Consider the following 22381-nt stretch of genomic DNA (forward strand, 5'->3'; position numbering starts at 1 on the left):
AAAAGAAGAAGAAGAAGAAGAAGAAGAAGAAGAAGACGGCTGACTGCATCTGTTTTGCTCAACTCTTAAAAGGACTTGTCGGCTGACATTTTGTTTTTATTTTTCATTACATTTTATTACAAGGGCACAGAAGTCTGGTTCCACGCAGGCTAAATTTTCAAACTGCTGGCAAAACATGTGACAGTTTTATGATGGTTATTGGTCTTGAGTTGATTTGTTTGTAGAGAATAAACCGTCAAATTATGATGCATTAATAGCATCACAGATTTGATCTTTTTTTTTTTCCAATCTTGGACTCCAGTGGAGCATCATCTCAACAGATATCATCCAGAAATGCACAACATATCTCTCGAAAAACAGCATACTTAGACCTCTGTTTGCAGACTCCTGCTAAAACACTCAATTCGAGCCGAGTGCTAAAAGCGATGCTTTCCATCCAAGGGATCAGTGCCCTTTGTGACGTCACAAAGAGGTGATATACAGTGACTGTGAGTTTAAAGCGAACTATTTCTGAACCGTCGATAGTGGTTTGGAGACTATAAAATCCAAGCCAACTGAAGTGAAAGTAGGGCAAGCAAGAAAAAAGGAGGCAAAAAAGAGGTAAAGGATCAACATTCATTTCATTTCTCTGTGGGGTCACGGAGGTGCCAGAGACGTATTACTGCTGGGCAACTTTGCTGAAGTGAATTTTGCAGGGTGTTTCAAGGCGCTGGTCCTGACAGGTGTGGAAGAAAACGTCAGACTCTGGGGCTAAAACATGAAAGCCCTCGGGCCTTCACCCCTGATCACATCATTAAAACACTCTGAAGAGTTGGCAGATATTAAATATTTACAGCATCACACTATGGAACTCACAGGTGGTTGGTCTCTGCGGTCAGCGACTGGATTCCCACCGTAAATATCAGCAGGGTGTGTGTGTAGGTGTGTGTGTAAAGAGAGCTGCAGACCTCATTAGAGTCAGATGTTTTATGCAAATGTGGTGAATAACTGGTGATCTGACCTTTTGTAGTCAGTTCTAGGAGGCGAGCAGGTCGTTTGCCCGCCCGTCGGCCAGAGTTTTATTTAGAAACACACAATTACGGAAGAACCTTGAACAGAAACCACCGTTTCTGCAGCAGTAAAACAATTAAGCATTTGTGTCTTACGCAAGTGGCTTTTACTTCCTAATTCTCATGGCGTCTCAAAGCCTTTCTGTATTCAGAAGTAAAAAAAAAAAAAGAATGACGTCTGTTTACCGAAAGCAACTCGGTAGAAAAAAAAAAAAAAAAGAGGAAACAATAAAAAAAAGAAAGATTCTTACAAATCTCCTCTGAGCAGCTTAACGTGTAATTCCATATACAGCATTTAATCCCTTGCTGGCCACCTGTGGTTCTCTTGGACGGGAGACAGGCCTATTATGAGCGTGCCTCCTGAGGTATGTACTGTACCGCAGCAGGGCTGAACAACAGCTGCCCGTCTATATTTGTGCCACGCGTCTGTGACGGAGGGCACAGGGACGTCAGTGACAGTGACAGCCGCCTGCCAGCGGCGACCCGCAGTGCCGGGCGTCGGAGGCACCTTTCACCTGAATGCCGCATCCTGCCAATATGACGAGCCAAGCAGAGGGGGAGAGGCCGCAGATCTGTCTGACAGAGCACTTCCTGTCATAACTGGTAAACACCGACAATTTGAGAAAAGGTTGAGAATCTCGGCTGGTCGTGATGGGAAACACGATTCTTTTTCTGACTGACTTGAGTTTATACGAGTTGTCCACCGAAGGGAGTCAGGTTTTTTTTTTGGCTCAGAGTATTTATTTATATATCTATATATATGTATATTTATATAATTACATATATATATATATATGTATATACATATATATATATATATATATATATATATATATATATACACATATATATATATGTATATATATATATATATATATATATATATATATATATATATATATATATATATATATATATATATATATATATATAAATACATATATAGATATATAAATAAATACTCTCAGCTAAAAAAAAAAACCTGACTCCCTTCAGTGGACAACTCGTACAAACTCAAGTCAGTAATAAAAAGAACACTGTGTTTAATGTCCAAAGCCAGGAGATCACCCTTTGGATCCAAACCACAGTGAATTTCCCCCTTTATAAAATAGGCAAATACTGGGACTTGTTTTTGTGGAACTGCGTCCCAATCACACCTGAAAGGAAGAGCAAACAGCAGGAGAACAAAGACTTGTCCTACCTTTGAGAGCAGGGGGTAAGAAAACGGAGTGTGCGGAGGCTCTACTCCATCATGGAAACGAGGGATCCTTCCATTGTGTTTCCTGCAGGAGACAGAGGAGGACGGAGGGTAAGAAACAGACAGCTCAATGGAGGAAGAGAAGGCCAAGGTCGGCTCCTGGTCTCAGTCGAACACTGGAGAAATGGGTGGACGAAAAATTAATTACGATGCAACGGACTCCTTCCTCAGTTCCTACACGGCAAGCGGGCTGCCGGTTCAGGGAGCCTTCTCAGCGCAGGGGTAATTTCATACCGCGTTGGAGCTGAGAGCAGCTGGGAGGCGGCCTTGAGATTAGAGCAGCGAGTGTGAAGCGCGGAGAACAGAGAGGAGAGGACCTCCACTTTTCAAACGCTGGGCCCCTTGTTTTTTTCCTCTGTGTGTGTGTGTGTGTGTGTGTGTGTGTATGTGTGTGTGTGTGTGTGTGTGGGTGTATGTGTGTGAGTGGAGTGGAGTGAGCGATCGACAAGCCAGAGCAGGGATTCTAGCCGCATTGTATCACTTCACACTTTGTCTCACACGCACCAGCCAGATCTGGCAACCCGTCTGCGCACGCAACCTGCTCACGAACCTGTAGCAGAGAGGGCATTTTGAAATACAGCGCGACGGGCCGCTGAACTGAAAAGAGAGGGAACAATGGAACGGTGGGAGATTTCTCGGCCAAATTTCTTACATTTCCTCCTTTTCTGCCGCATTGGCGAAACCAAAAAGACATAGCGGTGAAGTTGGGGAGAGCGCGACGGAAATTTGTTTTTACGAGAAGCGTTGGTCTTGCACAGGAAGTCAATCTTACTCGGCTTAAAATTTCCTTTCCTGTTATGACATCAATGAATCCATGTCTGGGCGGGGCCGGGCAGTCTCACAATCTAATGCTGCGATCAATCTTAATTTGGCACATTATCGGCGGCCTTTATGAGGAAACACATTAAAAAACTGAATCAATACAGCACCACTGAAGCATTTTGACCACTCACTGTACTCTCAGACAAGAGCAATTGTTGTTTTGGCAGTGCCAGAACATATTTTATGACCAAATATCAATGACCAAGAAGCCTTGGATTTTTTATAAATATTTCTATTATCCACCAATCAGATTCTACACAAACACAAAACGCTATGTTACTACCAGCAGTAACTGTTAGCAGAGCAACTGTTAGCACAATTAGAATAACACTTTGCATTAGCTAATGTGATTTGAGACACATTAGCTGAGTCTCAAATGGCACACTTCCATTGGTATTCACTAGCTAACATGCTCCTAGAGACGTCAACACATTTCATTCATGTGTGTTTGGTTTATGCGTTGTAAGTTGTTGTCTACACTATGTAATTTAGTGCCTGTCACTTCCAGCTAGCGCAAAACAGCAGTGTTCGATGTGGAGCAACAGTGTCCATCTGCACTGCACCGTACTGAATTGAAGCACGCTATTGTTAGCTAGCATGCTAATGCTTTTACGCCTTGATAGTTCACTGCATTTCTGCTAATTCTCACAGTAAAAGCATGAACACTCAAAATAGTATCTCAAAGTATTTAGCACTGGAGTATGCAATGTGGGACACATGGGCGCTAACTAGATGCAGACTGACACCAATAAAACTAGCGACAGATTTTGGTTCTCCCCAGAAAGACCGTTGCCTGGTCTTTTCAGCCACCTTGAAGTCTGAGTAAACAGAGCTGCACTTTTATGACAAGCTGACAGCGCACCGCTGACCTGGAGTCGAGGTGAGGAAATCTATTTGAAAGCTAGCAGCGGCGCCTAGCACATTCCCGCCTCTGATCTCTGCTTCATCCAGGGGCTGTCAGATTGTCTCCAGCAGCATCTGGAGCTTCTGAGAGCTGGAGGGTCCTCTTGAGAGTCAACTTTGCTTCATTTCTTCCAAACCCACATAAGAAAAAAAAAAAATGTTTTCATCTCGCTGCTCAGACAGATGTGCTCAAATCTGCCCCAAAGACCAGGATCAGTAGGTTTGTTTGGTCACAAATGTACCACTTGTACAGGGAAGCAACACATAATTTGGTGGTCCTGTGGGAACAGGTGAGGTGGAGCTCACAAAAAAAAAAAAAAATATTGGAAGCATAGTATAATTAGACTTTTTTTTTGGCTTATGCACTTCAGCGGGTTCTAATCTCTCTAATTATGTCTTTTGCAAAGGGGATGGAGGTCACCTGCTGCTGCTTTGGCATTCAGGGAGTCGAGCCAGCGGTGACGGCGGGTGGGGAGCTAACCGTATCCATAACAAGGGGCAAAGAGGCAAATAAATATTGATCAGGCCGACTCTGCAGACAGGAGGATGAGGGTTTCCTGACAGCCTGCCAATCCGCTTGCTGCAGGGAGCTCAAGTCGCTGACGATGAAAAAAATAAATATTAACTTGGATGTGCTTGTTTATGTCACCACCAGATTAAATTAGGTGGTTCATGGAAGTGTGGTGGAGGGGCGAACGCTGGCTTGGGCGCTGTCAAGTACCAGCATCGTGACATGGCAGACGAGAACCATAAAGATTTCATCAGGTCTCGAGTCAGAAAGGAAGGCGCAGCACTTGCCAGTTTACTGCGAACTCACGCAGGGCACAGCTTCAAAATAAAATGCCTAGAGAGTAGAATCTTTAATTTAAAAACTTGGCTGATGGAATCTTTTCACATGTTCTGTTCACTATCCGGGCGACACGGTGGCGCAGTGGTTAGCGCTGCCGCCTCACAGCAAGAAGGTCATGGGTTCGATTCCGGGGCCCGGACCTGGGACCTTTCTGTGTGGAGTTTGCATGTTCTCCCTGCGTCTGCGTGGGTTCTCTCAGGGTTCTCCGGCTTCCTCCCACAGTCCAAAAACATGCATGTGAGGTCAATTGAACGCTCTAAATTGTCCGTAGGTGTGCATGTGAGTGTGAATGGTTGTCTGTTTCTACGTGGCCCAGCGATGGCATGTGACCCTGCCTTCCCCCTAAGACAGCTGGGAGAGCCTCCAGCAGACCCCCGTGACCCTGAATAGGAATAAGCGGGTATAGAAAATGAATGAATGAATGAATGTTCACTATTCAGAATTTGCTCTAAAACGTACTCTACTTAGACACAACGCATCAGCTCAAAATACATATTGCAGCCATGGTGAGTTCAACATCTATTTGGCAGTTAACAAGAGCAGCCACAACCCCCAAAACCCCCAAATTACCTCTACTTCTCCTCCCTGATGCCACATTCTGGAATATATGAATATGTAACTAATATGTGACTGGATTGAGTCAAGCGGCGATGCCTTCATCAGTATGTTGCAATTGTTTCAACTGGGCTAATCTATCGAGCTAAGCTGGACTGGATGAATGGCCAATGTGGCATTTCAACTTGCACTGCTTTTAAGTGTTTTATTTTTATTTTTATATCATTAGCTGTTGCTAGTTTCACACGCTACATAATGTCGGGTTAATCTCAATGTGGTTTTTGCTAAGATCGGCTCTGGTTGGTTTTCTTCATGTTTTTCTTCAGTATTGTGCCCTCTACTTCCTCGTCGCTGAAGAACCATGATGAGAACATACGGCGCTCAGTCTAAACACCATTGCTCAAGAAGAATAAAGATCATTCCAGCCAACAGCTCGGGAGAAAATTGCATCTTGTGGTGCTGCCCTACACATTCAATTTCATCAAACTCTCAATTTAAAACCAGGAAAATCTCTAGAAATGCTATTAGATCTGCAGATATGAAATTAGAGCGGCCGGCGCTATCAATCCTGCCCCGAGACTTGTCATCCATTCTCTTCAAGCTTGCCTTCAGACTTCGCTTTTTACTCATACTTTTGTGGAAAGTTGCATTGAAAATGTTCACGCTATAAATAAAACGTTTGGGACCCTGACCTATTGCCCTGCTCCTGTTGCAGGAACTTGCAGTTTCATTTTTCAACAACAGAAAAAAAAAAACATCTGTCACCTAGCAACAAATTCTCTCCATGTTGTTTTTTTTTGTACAGCCAAAGTTTTTTTTTTTTACAAATTGTGTGTCACCTAGGCAACATCGCACACCCCACGCTCTCCCCCTACTCCGAATCACTAAAAGATGAAATACAAATGGGAAAACAAAATTTAGAAACCCGAAACACAAAATGTACCTAGCAGGAATTAAACGGCTGAAGAGCAGGACACACAATGCAAATCACGACTGAATCGTGTTCAATTCTGGAAAAAAATAAATAATGGAATACACAAAATAATTTCTAAACCTCACAGAGTCAGAGGCTTATATTTAAAATACAGAGCGTGTCAGTTGTTAAGGAGGTGGCCATAAGGTGGTGCTAGATCCCACACACTGGGCCTTAAAAGGCTGTTGAACGTTGGTCGTGGAAAAAAAAAAGGTATCAACAGGCACGTCGTGGAGACAAACAATCTGTGTCTCTTTGATATATCTGAAATTAAACAAGGTAATCTGCAAATGAGCTAAATTAGCTACGAGGAGCAATTTGGCACCTGGGGAGGGAAATTTACTCATTAGTCGCACAAAGAATAAAGGGACATAATGTGTCTTACTTATCTTTGGCCAGCATTATCACGAAATACCTCCCTCCCTCCACACACACACACACAAACGCACACACACGTATCCAAACCTCCAACCCAACCCACCCTCCCATCCATCTTTTTAGACAGCAGGGGCCGAACAAAGCAATGTTTTTCTTACCTAGAAAGAAATTCTGTCTTTCCCCAACTGAGAGAATCAGCAGTAAAAAGGAAACAACCTAGTGTAAATCCTAAATTAGATCAGATACACTGATGGCTTCGCTGATCTCCACGTGATTATAGAAAGAGTTACCAATAGGCTGAATCCAGGATTGAAATGACCATGTAACTTAAGGTCTGGAAAATGCATTGAAGTTGCCTGAAAATCACTAAAACTAGACAAAAAAGTCCTCCCAACTGACCTCTACACCGACTATTAGCCCCGTTCATTTTGCATTGCGCTCCCTTGCTAACCTCAGAATTGAGGCTAAGTGCGTGGGCTTTTGGAGATGCTCACATTTTCAATAAATTGCAGCAATGGAAGCTGAATCATCGGCACAGAAAAGGCAAAGCTGGCAAATGAGCGCAACACAAAACAAACAAAGATATTGACACATGCCGCAAGATTTTATTAAGGCTGATGTGCCTGTGCTGAGGCACGCCGCCTCACCTGATTTCAGCCGCTTCGCATGATTGAACGCGAGGGCAGAGGCGCCTGTAAACACTGGAACCTACAAGTTCGTCTTGTTGTCGCGATGCCCTGTGCATGAAGTGGAAGAAGGTGAGGCGGTGGGAAACAGAATGGGAGGAGGTGAGAAAGAGCGACAGAAAGTAGCCCAAATTTGCCTGAGTCAGAGAACTGCGTCTGTAGTTCAGAAAGAGCTGGAGGTGAGGATTGAAAGCTGCGCGTGCTGAGCAGCCCCCGTCAGCGACTCTAATGATTGCGCATCCTAAATATCAAACATGTTTAATATAAATCAGGGGAGGCCTGCTGCTTCTCTGAGCAAATTGGGAAGCTTAAAACTGGATCGACACAGATAATCAGTTTCAAGCAGCCCAGGGGGCCTCCTTAGGAAGTGGTGGTAAGTTGATTATGAAGCATTTGAGTCTAGCGTTAAAGAGAACAAGGTCTGTTAACCGTGTAAATTGTCGCGCTGGTTCGTCTGAATCAAGGCTTCTAGCTCGAGACCTCACATGGGTTCCACGTCCATAATATCCCTCCAAATCCCGACGTCAGCAGGTTATCTTAGCACAACCAGTCTCCTTGTTCTGAGCAACTCCGATTCCAAAGTGACACAGAAGCTGCTGCATGTTAAGCCTGCACGGCACATGCTGCACGAGTTCACATCAGTTTGCATTCGAAAGCCATAGCTCCGTTAATGTGCTCTCACAGACACTGCCTGCACTGTACATCGAGCCACAACAGTCTAGTGCTCACAGACAGCAGGAGCCTCCTGCTGTTTGACAGTCGTTAATGGCAATTTAACTGAGAGGTCTCACGCAGGTTTGTTGACTTGCCACAATGCTAACAAGGCAGAACCTTCTTGCTTGCCTATAAAGCCTCTGTCTACTCAAATTAGCGGGATGACACCCTGTTTTTGGACGCGGGATGCCGTGGAATCGATCGGCATTGAGTTCCGTGTCCACGCACCAAACCCAGCGGGGTGTCACACCCGCCGGCAAGCTGCACCCCCCGCGCTTTCACCGCTGCGTGTCTGATGACGTCATCGCGCTGAGATCAGACAATGAAGTTCTACAGAATTCAAGAGTCCGGCGGTGGCCAGTGTTCTTAGTTGTTGGTCACTTTTGGCTGTAGTGGAACGATGACGTCGTTGCCGCCAGACTTGAAGCGGCGCGCAGCTCCGCGGCCGCTTCCCGCCGTGCAGCGATTGTTTCGGCGACTGGTTTATTTTGTGCCCGAGCAGCGGGCGAAACAGCCAGAGGACAATGAACAATTATCCAGCGCTGATCGAAAACCTTCGCATCAGTGCTTGATATACGCCGCGACTGGCGCGATATTATGATTTAGCGCACGTTACGCTCAACGTCACCCCGTGCGGCAGGTAAAAAAGGTGGTGATGTGCCGGGTGTCCCAATAATTCCATTACAAGCCGATTGGTGCAGTGCCGATCGGAGCCGATTATTACCCGGGTCGCTTGCCAGGTTGTTTGACCCGTTATGTCGCGGAACAGCGCGGCTCGGTGAGCAGATTCCACTGCCACCAAATGCCGATTAGTAGCGGGACATTACCACGTTTTTTGGCCAGTGGATTTGGGGCTTAAGTCTTTTTTTTAACGCAGTATCAAATACTCTGTGAACCTCAACTGTATGGCTACTTTAAATTGTTGTATTGAGTGGTAAGCTAGCTGCTTTTACCGCTGCTGACTTGGTAGCTAAGGTTAGCTGCGTGTTACTGTCCAGCTACTATCAGAGTCACGTTGCCAAGATGCAGTTTTTGTTGTTCAATCGCACAAAGGCCTGAGTCGTCAAATTGAGGTGTCAGAAATTCATGAAACGCCCAACCCTCGCTCCTTTACATAAACAGCCGCTGCTAACAGATGACGGAATCAAAAAATTCTCAGAGATATGGAGCCAGAAACAGGCTGAAGACCAACCACTAGTGTCTCTCCAGCTCAATTCTGCCTGTTCAAAAGCCTGAAGGTTGGTCGAAAGAATCATCAGCCGCAGTAAATACCAAACCGCACACCCACCTGTGCCACATTCTGGCTGACCATGACTTGTGCACGTGTGCCAGCTCAACAGATGCGCTGGCGAGCAGAGGATGGCCACGGGCGCCGCAGGGGGAGGCACAGAAAGCTGGAGCGAGCGCTGCTATGGTGAGCTAACCTTGTCTGGTGTCGGTAGCGAGCACTCCTCAGCACACAGACCTTGAGGACTCTTGCGCTCATTAACACGTTAAAAGCACAGGCTGATTATGTGATCTCTCTCTCTCTCTCTCTCTCTCTCTCTCTCTCTCTCTTTCTCCCCCCATTACCCTGGTGGCATTAAGTTGCTTATATGAGTCGGAGGAGCAACTTTAGTGAGGCGGCACTTGAGCTTTTAGTTGCAAAGTTTAGTTTAGCTGTTAGTGCAAAGAGTGCACCTGTCGAAATGATGGACGCCTGTATCGGCATTAAAAGAGTTGTGCTTCTGAGTTACGATTTTCATTTTGTCATTCATTCGCTCGTTCTTCTAGGTAACGTAAACTGCTGCTTAAAAGGGATTTTTAGCTCCTTTGTCGCCAAGATTTGTACTCCTACTAGTCAAGACTCAGTTCAGTAGCGTACCCGTTCATTCAGACAGATCTAGACGAGGAAGAGGAGGTTACCAGCTCAGTGGTCTAAAGGTAGAGGGTCCACCCTGAATCTGGGAGGTTGTGTGTTCGACCCCCGTCTGGGTCACACCAAAGACTACAAAAATGGTACCCATCACGACCGGAACTCTTCCTCGAACTGGCCGTCTGTCCAAACTGAGCATTCCAATTGAGCGTCACTGAAGAGACCTCGAGATGGCGGTTCATCAACATTCACCATCCAACCTGGTAGAACTGACGAGGATCTGCAAGGAGGAATGGCAAATGATTCCCAGATCCAGGTGTGAAAAACTTGTTGGATCATTCCCAAGAAGACTCATGGCTGTCTTGGCTCAAAAAGGTTCTTCTACTCGATACTGAGCAAAGGGTCTGAATACTCATGGCCATGTGATATTTCAGTGTTTATTTTGTAACAAATCTGCAAATATTTCTACAAGTCTGTTTTTTCTGACAATAGTGGGTGTATGTAACATACTGTATGTATGCTACATGTACAGTATGTTATGTGTGTGTGTACATGTATGTAGCCCTGCAATCTGGAAGTCAGTTCCCCTTGCATAGCTTGACAAGCCAAACTCAGCCATGCTTCCGCAGCCAAAATCCGAACCTACGTCACCATGGTATACAAAATGTAAAAGGGGTCTATAAGACAAAAACAGCAACTCTTAATGTTTTTTCTTTTTTTTTCTTTTGCAAATTTCACTCTTATGTTCTGCTGGTACCGCCGTCAAGGTCATCGCCATCATCGTCATGGAGCTCATCACTCTTGTCAGCCAGTCAGCAGCCATCAGCCCGCTGACAGATCCTGTCACTCCGGGTCCTGGCGGGCCGGACGCGGCCTCGACCCGACGGACGCTCCTGATGATTTTTGACATGGCCGCAGGAACGGAGCTCCATCAGACGCAAACGCCGAGAGCAGTCGGAGGAGGGCGACGCTGTTGTTCAACTGCGGGAAATTTTGGATTGAATTTCTCAACTTGCGTTCAGATACGTTCGACCAAGGCAGGCGATGCGCTGTTTACAACTGGATGCTGTTTTCTCGCTGGCCTGTGTCGCTTGGTCTTAGCGTTTGAAAGCTTCTAGACAGACACACATGCACGTACGCGCACGCAAACACACACACACACACACTCATACATAAGTACACATGAAGCCTTAAGCTTTTGCAGGTCCACTTAGTCGAGATCGGCTAATCTAATCAAGTGCAGCCAGCTAATGCACAATGAAAGCAGACTCGTTACTTGATGCTGGTCAGCTCGACGAAACACAGGGAGAGGGAGAGAGAGAGAGAGGGAGAGAGAGAGAGAGAGGGAGAGAGAGAGAGTGAGAGCAGACGAGAGAGAGAGAGAGAGAGAGAGCAGACGAGAGAGAGAGAGAGAAAGAAAGAGAGAGAGAGAGAGAGAGCAGACGAGAGAGAGAGAGAGAGCGAGCAGAAGAGAGGAAGACAGGGGTATGAGGTACGAGTCGGCGGGGGGGAAAAAGTTCAGCATCAGATGAAGACGCGACCAGATGGAGATGAAGAGATACAGAGACGAGACGGAGCCAGAACGCCTCGGCTCGCCTCCACTCGCTGCACCGCTTGTCTCTCTAATCCGTCCGTCATGTCACGAGTTTAGGCTCGTCTCTCGGTCGCTCAGCCCCCGTCGTCTCTTACCTGCCCCTGTGGCGCCGCCTCACTCCCTCACTCCCTCACTGGCAGCTCAGCTCAGCTCGGCTCTCCGCTCCTCAACATCTCGCTGCCTCCTCTACGTCTGAGTCAGCCTCCCCCTCCGACACCTGCTGCTGCTGCTGCTGCTGCTGGAGATCAGCCTCTCAGCTGTCAGATGATGCTCAGAGTGGTCCTGCCTCCAACCTCACTTCCCCTCCAATCCCATCCCATCACACACACACACACACACACACACACACACACACACACACACACACACACACACACACACACACACACACACACACGCGCGCGCTAAGGCGTTTTCACTTTCCCTATTCCAATTCCTTCCTGTGATAAACTGCCGCCGCCGTTCTCCCCCTTTTGTCTCCCTCGCCATCCTCTCTTGATCTGCTTCTGTCCAACAGATTGAGCTGCCCGCTCCGCTGCCCGTCCCAGCGTTTCACCCAGTCAGCCGGCTTGCTTGTGACACATTTTGCTCATTCAACAACAGGGTGAAAAATAGAGGAGCTTTGGCCGGATGTACGCTTATAAGCAAAAAAAAAGGCGGGTGTGGTGGTGGTGGTGGCAGTGGTGGTGGGTCTTATCAAGCGCCGAGCTCTGACAGCCCCGATTCAGCCGCCGTAAAAGCCTATCGTGCTGAAATTAGCCCCGGTCATCCCGAGATCTCAAGTGCTGCAGATTTTTGCACACATAATGGAACAAAGTGCTCAGGCCCAGCGAAGGCGGGCGGGTGGGGGGGCTGGAGAGGTTGCAGTGTGGGAGGGTGGGGTTGAAGTGTAGGTCAGTGCTGTTGAATGAAGAGGCGACCAGTCCCAATTTCCTCCTCCAAGGCGGCACAAGACGTCACCAGCCGTCACACGCAGAGTCGGGAGGGAGGGAGAGTGGGGGCAACGCGTCTCGAGTGAAAGTGGTCATCTTGGCTTCTCTCGAGAAATGCACAAACGAGCAGCTGATGGGCCATGGCAATGGAGTCTTTTCAACTCAACCATCTCTGCGGCGCCTCAGTTGTGAAAGTCAATGCGTTTTCCACGCGGGACCTTTTCACTGGCATCAAAGACCACAAAAAATCCAAAGAAAAATCGACTCACAATAAATAAACGATGACATGGCCGAAGGACACGACTCCAGCTGTTAGAAAACAGCACCACACCGACACCACAGTCTCATACACTACTACCCTATCTGTTTGTTTTTTTCATCGTTATTATCTCTCTGTCTTTGAAAACAGTCTTAGCTGCCGGCTAATGTTCCAGATGCAGCTCTGCTCCAAGTACAAAGATGCGGGAAATGTAATGCAAGTAGTGGGAATCAATAGGCAGAGCTGCAGGCTGAGAAACCGACCCATAAAAAAAGGGGGGGAGCGCAAGCCAAGCCTTTTTTTTTATCCCCCTCTTGGCGGCAAGAAGGCTCGTCCAGCCCTCCTCTGGTTACAGGCGGCTTTGGGGTGAACACACACTAGAAGACACAGATCTGTAAACTAGGACCCCAGGGTGGAACCCAAACCTCTGGACCATCCGCTAAAGAGCGAAAGAGAAAGTGTTTTCAACTGTGAGGAAAAACAAAGAGGAAGGTGATCGGGGCAACCAACCATTTATAACAGTCTACTCAACTGAAGAATAGGATGGTAGGTGTTAGTTTAGCTTCGTAGAACTCAGTCTTGGAAGAAGAGTGGAGACACGTCTACAAGGCTCCAGTTCAAACAAAACTGAACTCATAGCAGCTTCCACCCTTCAGCCTTCTACTGCTTCTTCTGCGCTTTTTCAAAGCTTGATGCAGTCGCTGCCTCTCTGTTCACAAAATGAGTGGAGGACTCGGTGGAATTCGCTGAAATGTGAAGCCTGACTGGAAGTGCTTTGAGCTGGAGGTTGGGAAGATGGAGGAGCCAGATTGGAGACTCGATACCCGAGAGATCCGGCCGCCACGCCAGGTCGTTTGACACGGCCGGCCTTCGCTTAATATAGGAGTGTCACAGTAGCAGATCCAGCCATCGGGGGAAGCACCGTCCAGCCAGAGGACGGGATGGGCAGGTTAAACACGATCAGCACCTCTCTGCCTGTTGAGATCGCCCGTAGCCAAAGACGGATGAGCGAACGCAGAGCAGGACGAATGATAGCCGAAGTAGGTCAGCAAGACGCTTGATAGAACAAATTTGTAGGATTCCACTTTCAAATCAGCGATTTTGAGGGCCGCTGTCATTGCGATAATCAGAAAGTGCTAAAGTGGCCGTATGTGGGTCACGCTGAGACTCTTGCTGGGACGAGCTTTTGGTTTTTTTTCTCTCCCCCTTTTTCCTTCCGCTTGCTTCTCATTTCATTAGTTTCACCCGCCTACCTCTCTCCCTTCCTCCCCCCCACCCCCATCATTGTGGCATTGTGCTTCACACTCTGTCCTCTCCTGAGGCGGTCGCGACTACATTTAGTGTTTACACAAGGAAGGAACAAAAAACTGTTGCGACAACTGCAAGCAAATAATTTAAGGGTTTTGTGATTGTTGAAGCTTCGATACGCATTCACTGCCCGCATCTGCACCAAACATCCAAGCCACCAGCTCAACCAAGCTAACCACCCACTCACCCACCCATCCATCCACCCATCCATCCACTTTACTTTTGTCATGAATGCGCAATAAAAGCAGTGTTTTCATCTGTAACCCTGAGGTCTGGCTAGCTTGCGCGAGGACCTGGAGCTCACTGCGACTCCGAATGGCTCCGAAAGATACCAAATGTAATTTTCTAAATGCGGCCTTCAGGTGCAGCACTTGGTCCTCATTTGCCCTTATTACAGTTCCAAAACAACGCTGCGTTGCCGTCAGCGCTCCCAGAACCAGACTGACTCCCATAATTAAAGTGTGCCCATTTCTGTGTGTTCCTCTCTATTGATTTGGCAGCGATAAGCCCCGACCATCGCTGTGTGCGGCACCGCAGGAGCGTGAGTGCACCGGCGAACATACTGAAGTGTGGCTGGGCTGCGGCTTTCACCAACAGCCTCCCGATTTCCCATCAGGCGGCACTCAAGTGTTATGTCCAGCGCGTGGCCTTGTAAATTGCCTGTGGAAACTGGCTTCTCTGAAAGCCTTCTTTTGAAACGCAACCTTTTTTCTGTAAAAAAAAAAAAGAAAAAAAGAAAAAAAGCTTGGTGCGCGAGGTCTATAGAAGAGATAGCGGAGCGATGGGACGATTGCTTTGAGACGCAGACATCAGCGATGTTAAAACACGTTCTATTAACCGGCAAACAACAACATAATTGAAGCATTTAACACAAGGATCATTTTATTCCTTCTTCTCAGAGTGAAACATAATTTAAGGTATAAAGACGTTATTCCCACTGCACTTCATCATGCTGGTTTAAAGGCAGAGTACTCATGCGTCTGCAAGTGGGCACAGTACAGAGAAGGAAGAAAAAAAAGGGAACCATGTTCCCAGATAAAATATTCTAATTGTTTTATGGGCGAATAAAACCAGTCACCACTTCCCGTTTTTTTTTTTTTTTTAAATAGTAAACTTCCCAATTTTCCACATGCTTAGTTTGTTTTATGATTTGCAATCTGTAAGTTCAACTGCAGAATTCCGAGCAATGAATACAAACCACCGACATACGCTGAACGCTTCAGTATTCAAATCACCCCCTGCTGCTGAATGCATTAGAATGCTCTGAGGTAACAAACACACATTTCCTTTAAAACATGATTTGCAAGGAACTCTTGCACTTGCACGCCCACTCCGCAGATTGCAGCTTGCGTGCTATTCTGAAATATGCTGCTGTCCAATAAATAACTATCTGCATCACTGGAGCATTCTGCTCGGTGTCGCTAATGAAGACCTAGCAGAGTCTCTTCACTACTGTCCATGTAGACAATTCATGAAATTTCACCCATTTCTTCCCAGCCACTGCACAGATCTCTGTTCCCTGGTTATGCCAATCTTCCAGTTGGCATAACCACTGTAAAGTGTCATTGAGGGGAACAATTCAATCCACCGACAATGCAGGAGTAACATGGAGGAGATCCCATACTTCAACTTGATAAAATATGATGAAAAGCACAACCCGTTTCCACACTGCTCATGTGGAGTCATTCAAATGGCTCTGAATGGTGACTTTGACGACACGATTTTAGCCATAACCTCCAGCATGTTGACGTCAGCTCTCTCTTTGAAAATGTACAATTTAGTGTCATCTGGCAAAAGTTGTAAGTTATTCTCGCAGTTTAGACTTTGGCCTTGAGAAATGCTGCTCTTCGACCAAGACAAAATAACGTAAATGTAATGCAATGCAATGTAATGTAATTCAGTAAGAGTTATTCCGCCAACCCCGTTTCCACAAAACATTTTGTGTATTAGCTCTGATTTCAAAAAGACAAAAAAACACCGTAAGGAAGTGCACAAACATCACCGGCAATTTAGAGGAAGTCATATTGAATTATGCGCTTCCATAAATTGTTTAATGACATAATCTTATCTTAACATCTAAGTGAATATGTAATCTAGTTACCTTGTATTTCAAATTCTGGAAGGATGCAAAAAATTATTAGCCACATATTAATATTCTGATTTTCTTTCTCCCAGTTTTTGGTGGTGTGATCGGTGTTGAAAACGCCTGATTTTCTTTCATTACAATTCATCCCTATGTGATACGCGGTGAGGTGTGTGCGGGGCCTAATTGAAGAGTCTCCAGTGGCTGGATGAAATAGAGCTTGATTACATCATATCGGCCTAGTTGGAATGTTAAATGACTCTAGTTGCAAGCAACATTACCCCCTCTATAAGTCCAGGCTTTTCAATTTGTCCGAGGGAAGGCTAATGAAGTGCAAACCAAATGAGTACACGTTAGCTGCGTCTGTGTGTGTGTGTGTGTGTGTGTGTGTGTGTGTGTGAGAGAGAGAGAGGGTGTGTGTGCATCATTATTAGAATTGCTGTGTAAATGATCTGTTTAATATGCAGCACTGAACACACCAATAAAAGCCAATTTTTTTTTCACCTTCCAGTGCAGTTGCAAGCCTGTGTGTTGGATATACAGAGTAACGGGCTCAGTCCATCTGTAAAGACACCCTCAGACGTCAGCGCACGTCTCCCCGACTGTGCCCTTCTGCAAGGAGCCGCAGAGCAGATCGGGCTGCATCTGCGCCGGGTCAAACGCGGGATCCTCAGGACTCGGTTGGAGCCGCGTTCGGCCTTCTGCATCGCAGCGGAGGTCTTGACTCTGCCCGGCTGCCCTAAGAGCCAACAGCCAATCCACTACAAAAAATAAAACATGACTGGGAATCAAGAATGACTTCCTCTTCTGCCATATTGATTGTCTACAAAGATGGACGGAGTTACGGTGACAGTTTGTTAACAGGCGTTCTGAAGCATAGATTTTGGTCATAATGAGTTTCCAGTCTGTTTAGAACATGGAAGATTCCATGCAATGGATGGCCCAACACCCGCCCAGATGGTGTTGGGCCAACTACAGTTGGCTGTTACGCCTCACCATTTAATTATTCACCAAATATCTTGAACAAGTTTGTAAAGGTTTGAATTTTGTGCTCCTTTCCATATTGACAGTCTGACATTTTCGGTCTTTCGTCAACCATTCTTTGTGGTCCCTGCTGGTTAAACCATAGAATGCAGGTTTTTGCCACTTCCGCGTTGGCCTCGTCTTGGAAACCAAAAGCTCCGTCCGTCTTTGTACACAGCAAATGGTCCCTGCCCATCGTGTTCACGAGGTCTCCTTTCTCTCCTCGCCTTCAGCTCACTGTGGTATGTTTGCTTGGGAAGTGGCCACTAACGACAGACGGAGGAGGAACAGGTGACCAATTAGAGGCCTCTTAACGCCACTCCTCCTCAACCGGCCAGCACTGAGGAGCACTTCATTAGAACCCGGCACTTTTTCTTCGAGTCAGCTTCAAGGTCCTTGAGTGAAGAGGCTCGGAGGCTCTGAAAAGGTGCATTAGCGGCCACTTTTAGGCACGACGTTCAATTGCTCGCTCACACAAATAAATAAACAGGCAGCAAATCATATAGACATGGTGAAGACAACTTACTGAAGTTTAAAGTGAGTATCAGAAAGCAGAAAGTGGCAGAAAGGGAATTGAAGGGACTTGGACGTTGTTTTGTTTTTTTGTCTTGGGCTGCTGGAGGGCAGTCTAACACAATTATACAATGTAACTAATGTTGCTCTGTTTACCGCCTCCTGCGAAAGCTCGTGCTTTTTTAAAACTTTCACATGTTAGCAAGGTGAAAAAAAATGAGGTGATCTCGAGGATCACAAAAGGACTGATTTCCACAACTGGCGTCATTTCGCACAGAAGCCAGAAATTGGAGTGAACAAAAGAAATCAAGGAATGTCTTTTCCCTGGGGAGTTCACTGACAGGCTAGAGACGCAACGTTGTAAGAGACTACACACAAAAAAAAAGTGACTTTGAACAATAGGAGATAGTTGATTGTAATTTCTTGTCCCTCTGCTTTCCTGCACAACAGCAAAAACTGAGCTGTTGGGGAGATGTTCCAACGGCAAAACGACACATCTCGCGGCCCTGCCAAAGATTTTATTTTGTCCCATTTATCACGGCACAGCAGCAGCTTCAGACGGAGGCGCATAATCACCACAGTTATCAAGAACGACCACGTTAATGAGCGTTTGAGAAGGAATGCTGCGCTGCGGCACTGAAATAAGCGTTCGCCAACCTTTTGCTTCTCTCTTGTTCAAAAGATTCAGGGCTAATCAAGACATCAAGACATTTGAAGAATGTTTTTTTTTTTTAATGTTGCCGGGCTGAAATAACAGGGAGGCCTTGCGGGAAAAGTTATGTGTGTAATTCACCTCTCTTCACCTCTAACACAAACGCACAGGGCGGCTGGTGATGATGCTGTGGATGATTTAAGGCGGCGGCACAGCCAAGAGGTTCCACAAAGCTGGCGACATTTTATATGAAGCTGCTGTTGTAAATCTCAGAGACACCCTGCCGTTCTTTTTAATGGTGCCAAGGCAGGGTAACCCGGCTATGTCATAACCTTACAGAGCAAGTGGAAATATGTCCTCATTCCATCGTCAATCTTCCATAAAGTCTTCTTTAATCCATGCACAACACGGAATAAATCAAACTGAGGAACACCTGGCTGATGTTTTGTGTGATTTATTCTCTTTCAGCAACCAGGACTAATAGTGTCCGAATGTCTGAATGGCAACCATAGGGCAAGTTGTAATGATTGTTGGAGGTCAGCAAGCACTGGCTATTAGGGATTGCTGCTGCTAGGCCAAGACAAAATCATCAGAATTTCAATTTGCCTCAAAGTAAACTTTTCCATCTTGATTTATCATTTATTTCATTTTAAACTCGCGTTAGGGCCTTTTGCCTGGATTGTTTTGGTGTCACACACAGAAAACAATGTTTCTTGATATGAGAGCAGCCTGAGCAACGTTCCATATAAATAAGCAAACCGATCAGTTATCCATTATTAGTGGCCTGTCACATTTTCTTTTGTATATTTATTACTTCTGGCTAATTACGATTAACTCAGTATTAGTTGACTACGCAGTTAATCAATACATTAATGGGCAACATACTTGCTTACTAAATAATCAGTGGGAACTTCAGGTCTGTTCAGTGCAGCTTGTTTACTTGACCTTCATACGCTTGCAGCATCAAATGCTTACAGTATATATCAGTCAACATTTTCCTTGCTAGCACGGCAAGTGTTCACTGCTTTGTAGACAAGACTGGAGATAAGAGGAATGCAAAGCCTCTTTGTTTTGGTTTACATTGTGCTGAGCTGCGCTCCCAAGCCGTGAAAAGTCACGCACGGGCTCTTTAAATCAGGTCAGCCAGTGTTATTCTATGGGAGAACAGCTGCAGGTGAGACATGAGGTGAGTTATCTGCTAACTAAGCTTTCAAGTGTTCAACGATGGGGCTAAGACTTGCTTGCGAACAAACTAGTTTAAGTAGGGTCAACGATTAAATCGGGTCTGCACACTGCCAATTGAACTCCTCTGGATGGAGATTAAGGTGAGATTAAGAGTGTTTGTGTTGCTGCTGTTGCTGCAGACTCACAGCAGACAGCGTTATGAAATAACCTGTGAGAGACACAGTCAGTGCATTAATCAGAGCAATTTAAATGCTGAAGCAGTCGCTTCGGATGGCCACCAAAGTTAAGTTGCACGACCACTAATGATGTTTTTGGAAAACACACATAATTCACAAGCCCGTGGAAAAAGTAACAAAAGAAAGTCAGAACAATCAAGTTTAGCGAAAACAATTACAACAACAATAACCAGTAACATCATTTTAAGTAACAGAATGATTTACTTCCTTTGCCCATGTGTGTCCTGCTTTTCAATAAAGGGACGTTTGATACTGAGTGAGTGTGAGTGACAACTGGTGTTATGACTCAGATTTAATGAGAGAGCTGTGCTGGAGGCTACTACACTGTAGCAGCCAGGCCTCAATTAGCATTCAGCTATTAGCATTTACATCAGAGAAAAACCAGCATCCTCATTATTATTTTGGATGGAGTGCTTCTCTGATGAGCCCGAAACATGAACGCAGACTCTCAGCCTTTGGTCATTTTATGGTCACTGCCCGCTAACCAATACCTGCCTAAAAAAGAAAGAAAGAAAGGAAAGCAGTAGAGTGCGACTGGTCACTTAAAACTGAGCCCAGACTCTTCCACACGGTGTTTCATGCCAGACTTTCTGTAACTGTCAGGGGCTGTTCTTCCTGGAGCGTCTTTTGTTTGATCCTTTGCGTTTGGCCTTTACACTTGTGTCCAATTATTTCCAGGGCGGTGAAGGCCACGGCGAACGATCTGACCCCTCAGTCCCAAAGTCTTGTACGTGGACACCTCTGGACCTGTTTCTCACTTTCACAGTCAACAAACGAGTGTTTGGCTTTTTAGCCCTGGGGCCCAGAACAGACAAACTGAAGTAATTAAAATAACATAAAATAGAACAATTTGTTCAATTTTATTGACAGAATTTTATGTGCTCTGTGAAATTATGCATGCATCGACAGAAGTCAAACACTAATTATTGTTTTATTGTATGTTTTTCCTTAATCTTACTGGTACGGCAGTTTGATGGCAGGAATTGGAGGTTTTAAATATTGCTGATTCCCATCTGCACCGTCACTCACACCCTGTCTGAAGAGAAATCTAAGCTATCATTGAAAGAGGAAACAGTTCCGGGCAAGTTTTTTTTGGCTGTGATCTATGAACATCAGTGCCAATGGTCTCCATCTATGTAAATGAGAAGAAATGGTAGGCAGATGAGTCACCTTTTGATCATTGTAGTGTTTTTCTGTTTGGTTTTGCGTCTTTTGGACAGACACAACCTTTCCACACACTGTCTGTGGGCTGTTAGCCAAATGGAATTGTAGATCGTGTACATCAGTGTTTCTCAAAGTGGGTGGCGCGAAACACCGGGCGGGAGGGAGACGGGGCGCCCGGGGGAACTAATGTTTTCACGTCTGAACTTTTTCCATGGGGGAACAATTAACAAAAAGTGTTCAGTAGGTTGTAGCTAAGAAAAACGCTGCTTTATTTGCACAGCAGAAAAACGAAAGGAGTATTCTTGTTTAAAAAATAATATTCAGGATTTGATGTCACAAAGAGCGATTTGCTAAAGTTGCTTATTTGTACAAAATAAACGATTTCATAAATGAAGAGAAAAGTGAAAGAAAAACTTTCTTCCTCCAAGGTGGGGCATGACAGAGAAAATTTGAGAATCACTGCCCTAATGCCATGCAAGTCTATGGGGTCAAAAGTCAACTTTGTCGTAGAGACATGGGACCACTTGCAGGTTCATCGGGATCCCTCAAGACACAGCCACGTCAAATTTGGGGGGGCATGAAAAACTTTCTTCCTCCAAGGTGGGGCGTGACAGAGAAAGTTTGAGAACCACTGGTGTACATAGTGTTAAACTGCACAAACACAGCCGGAGAAAGTCCACAACAAGTGATAACTCACGCGCATGACTTTCAAGACGGGGCTTCAAAGGCCACAGTCATAGTTTCATCACTGTTTCAATGGCGCTACCAGTTCGCCAGTGACCTGAGACGTCCCACTTCTTGGAGGCGCTACCCGCTGCCAAGACCCACCATCCTCGTGCCGCCTTCCATCTGCTCTTGCCCCCGTATTTACAGTTACACGCTCGGCCCGCCACACGAGGACACTGCCTGCCAAGAAGGGAGCGTTTACGAGCGCTGCCGCGGCTATTTCCATCGCACACAGATGGCCCGAGCTGCACGAAACAACAGGTTATCGAGGTCAGGAGATGAATCGAGTGAAGCTCCGATGACTCCGGGGGGAGAAAAGTCTGCAAGTGACTCGCATCGAGAGCGTAAGGTTTTAGATTTTAGAAGCTGACTTGATGCTGCCATTAACGTGACTGTAAGACAGTCACATCCACATCCTGAACTGTTTTATCGAACAATGGAAGTTCTTCCCAGACATAACCAGCTGTGTTAATTTCACCTATTGTAACTAACTGACGTGATTTACATGTCGCGGGAAAGGAACCCCTGAGGGCCAAAAGGTTCCCGAGTAGGAAGAGTATATTTGATTTGAATCTTTTAAATATGCATTTTAGAAATGTCTCTGTTCTGGGACGATATTTAAAGGGAAGGAACAAGAATCTCAGGGTCTCTTTTTTTTCTGCT

At 45.8% G+C, this 22381-nt stretch overlaps 1 protein-coding gene across 11 annotated transcripts in view; it reads right to left on the reverse strand.

The window, feature by feature from the left end:
• Positions 1-22381, reverse strand: part of rap1gapb (RAP1 GTPase activating protein b) — a 76492-nt gene that overhangs the window by 31077 nt on the left and 23034 nt on the right. For 10 of the 11 annotated variants that reach the window (XM_076024921.1, XM_076024920.1, XM_076024913.1 and 7 more), the window contains exon 3: positions 2251-2332. Coding sequence is in view for 8 of the 11 variants with exons in the window: in XM_076024913.1 (XP_075881028.1) it covers positions 2251-2332 (82 nt within the window). In the remaining 3 variants the exon portion in view is untranslated. Of the gene's footprint in view, positions 1-2250; positions 2333-11732; positions 11820-22381 lie in introns of those variants that run through there. The other variant, XM_076024922.1, reaches the window with a different exon arrangement.

Source organism: Nelusetta ayraudi, unplaced genomic scaffold, assembly GCF_046127955.1.
Source record: "Nelusetta ayraudi isolate G7.1 ecotype Tasmania unplaced genomic scaffold, CSIRO-AGI_Nayr_v1 ptg000017l, whole genome shotgun sequence".
Lineage (NCBI taxonomy): Eukaryota > Metazoa > Chordata > Actinopteri > Tetraodontiformes > Monacanthidae > Nelusetta > Nelusetta ayraudi.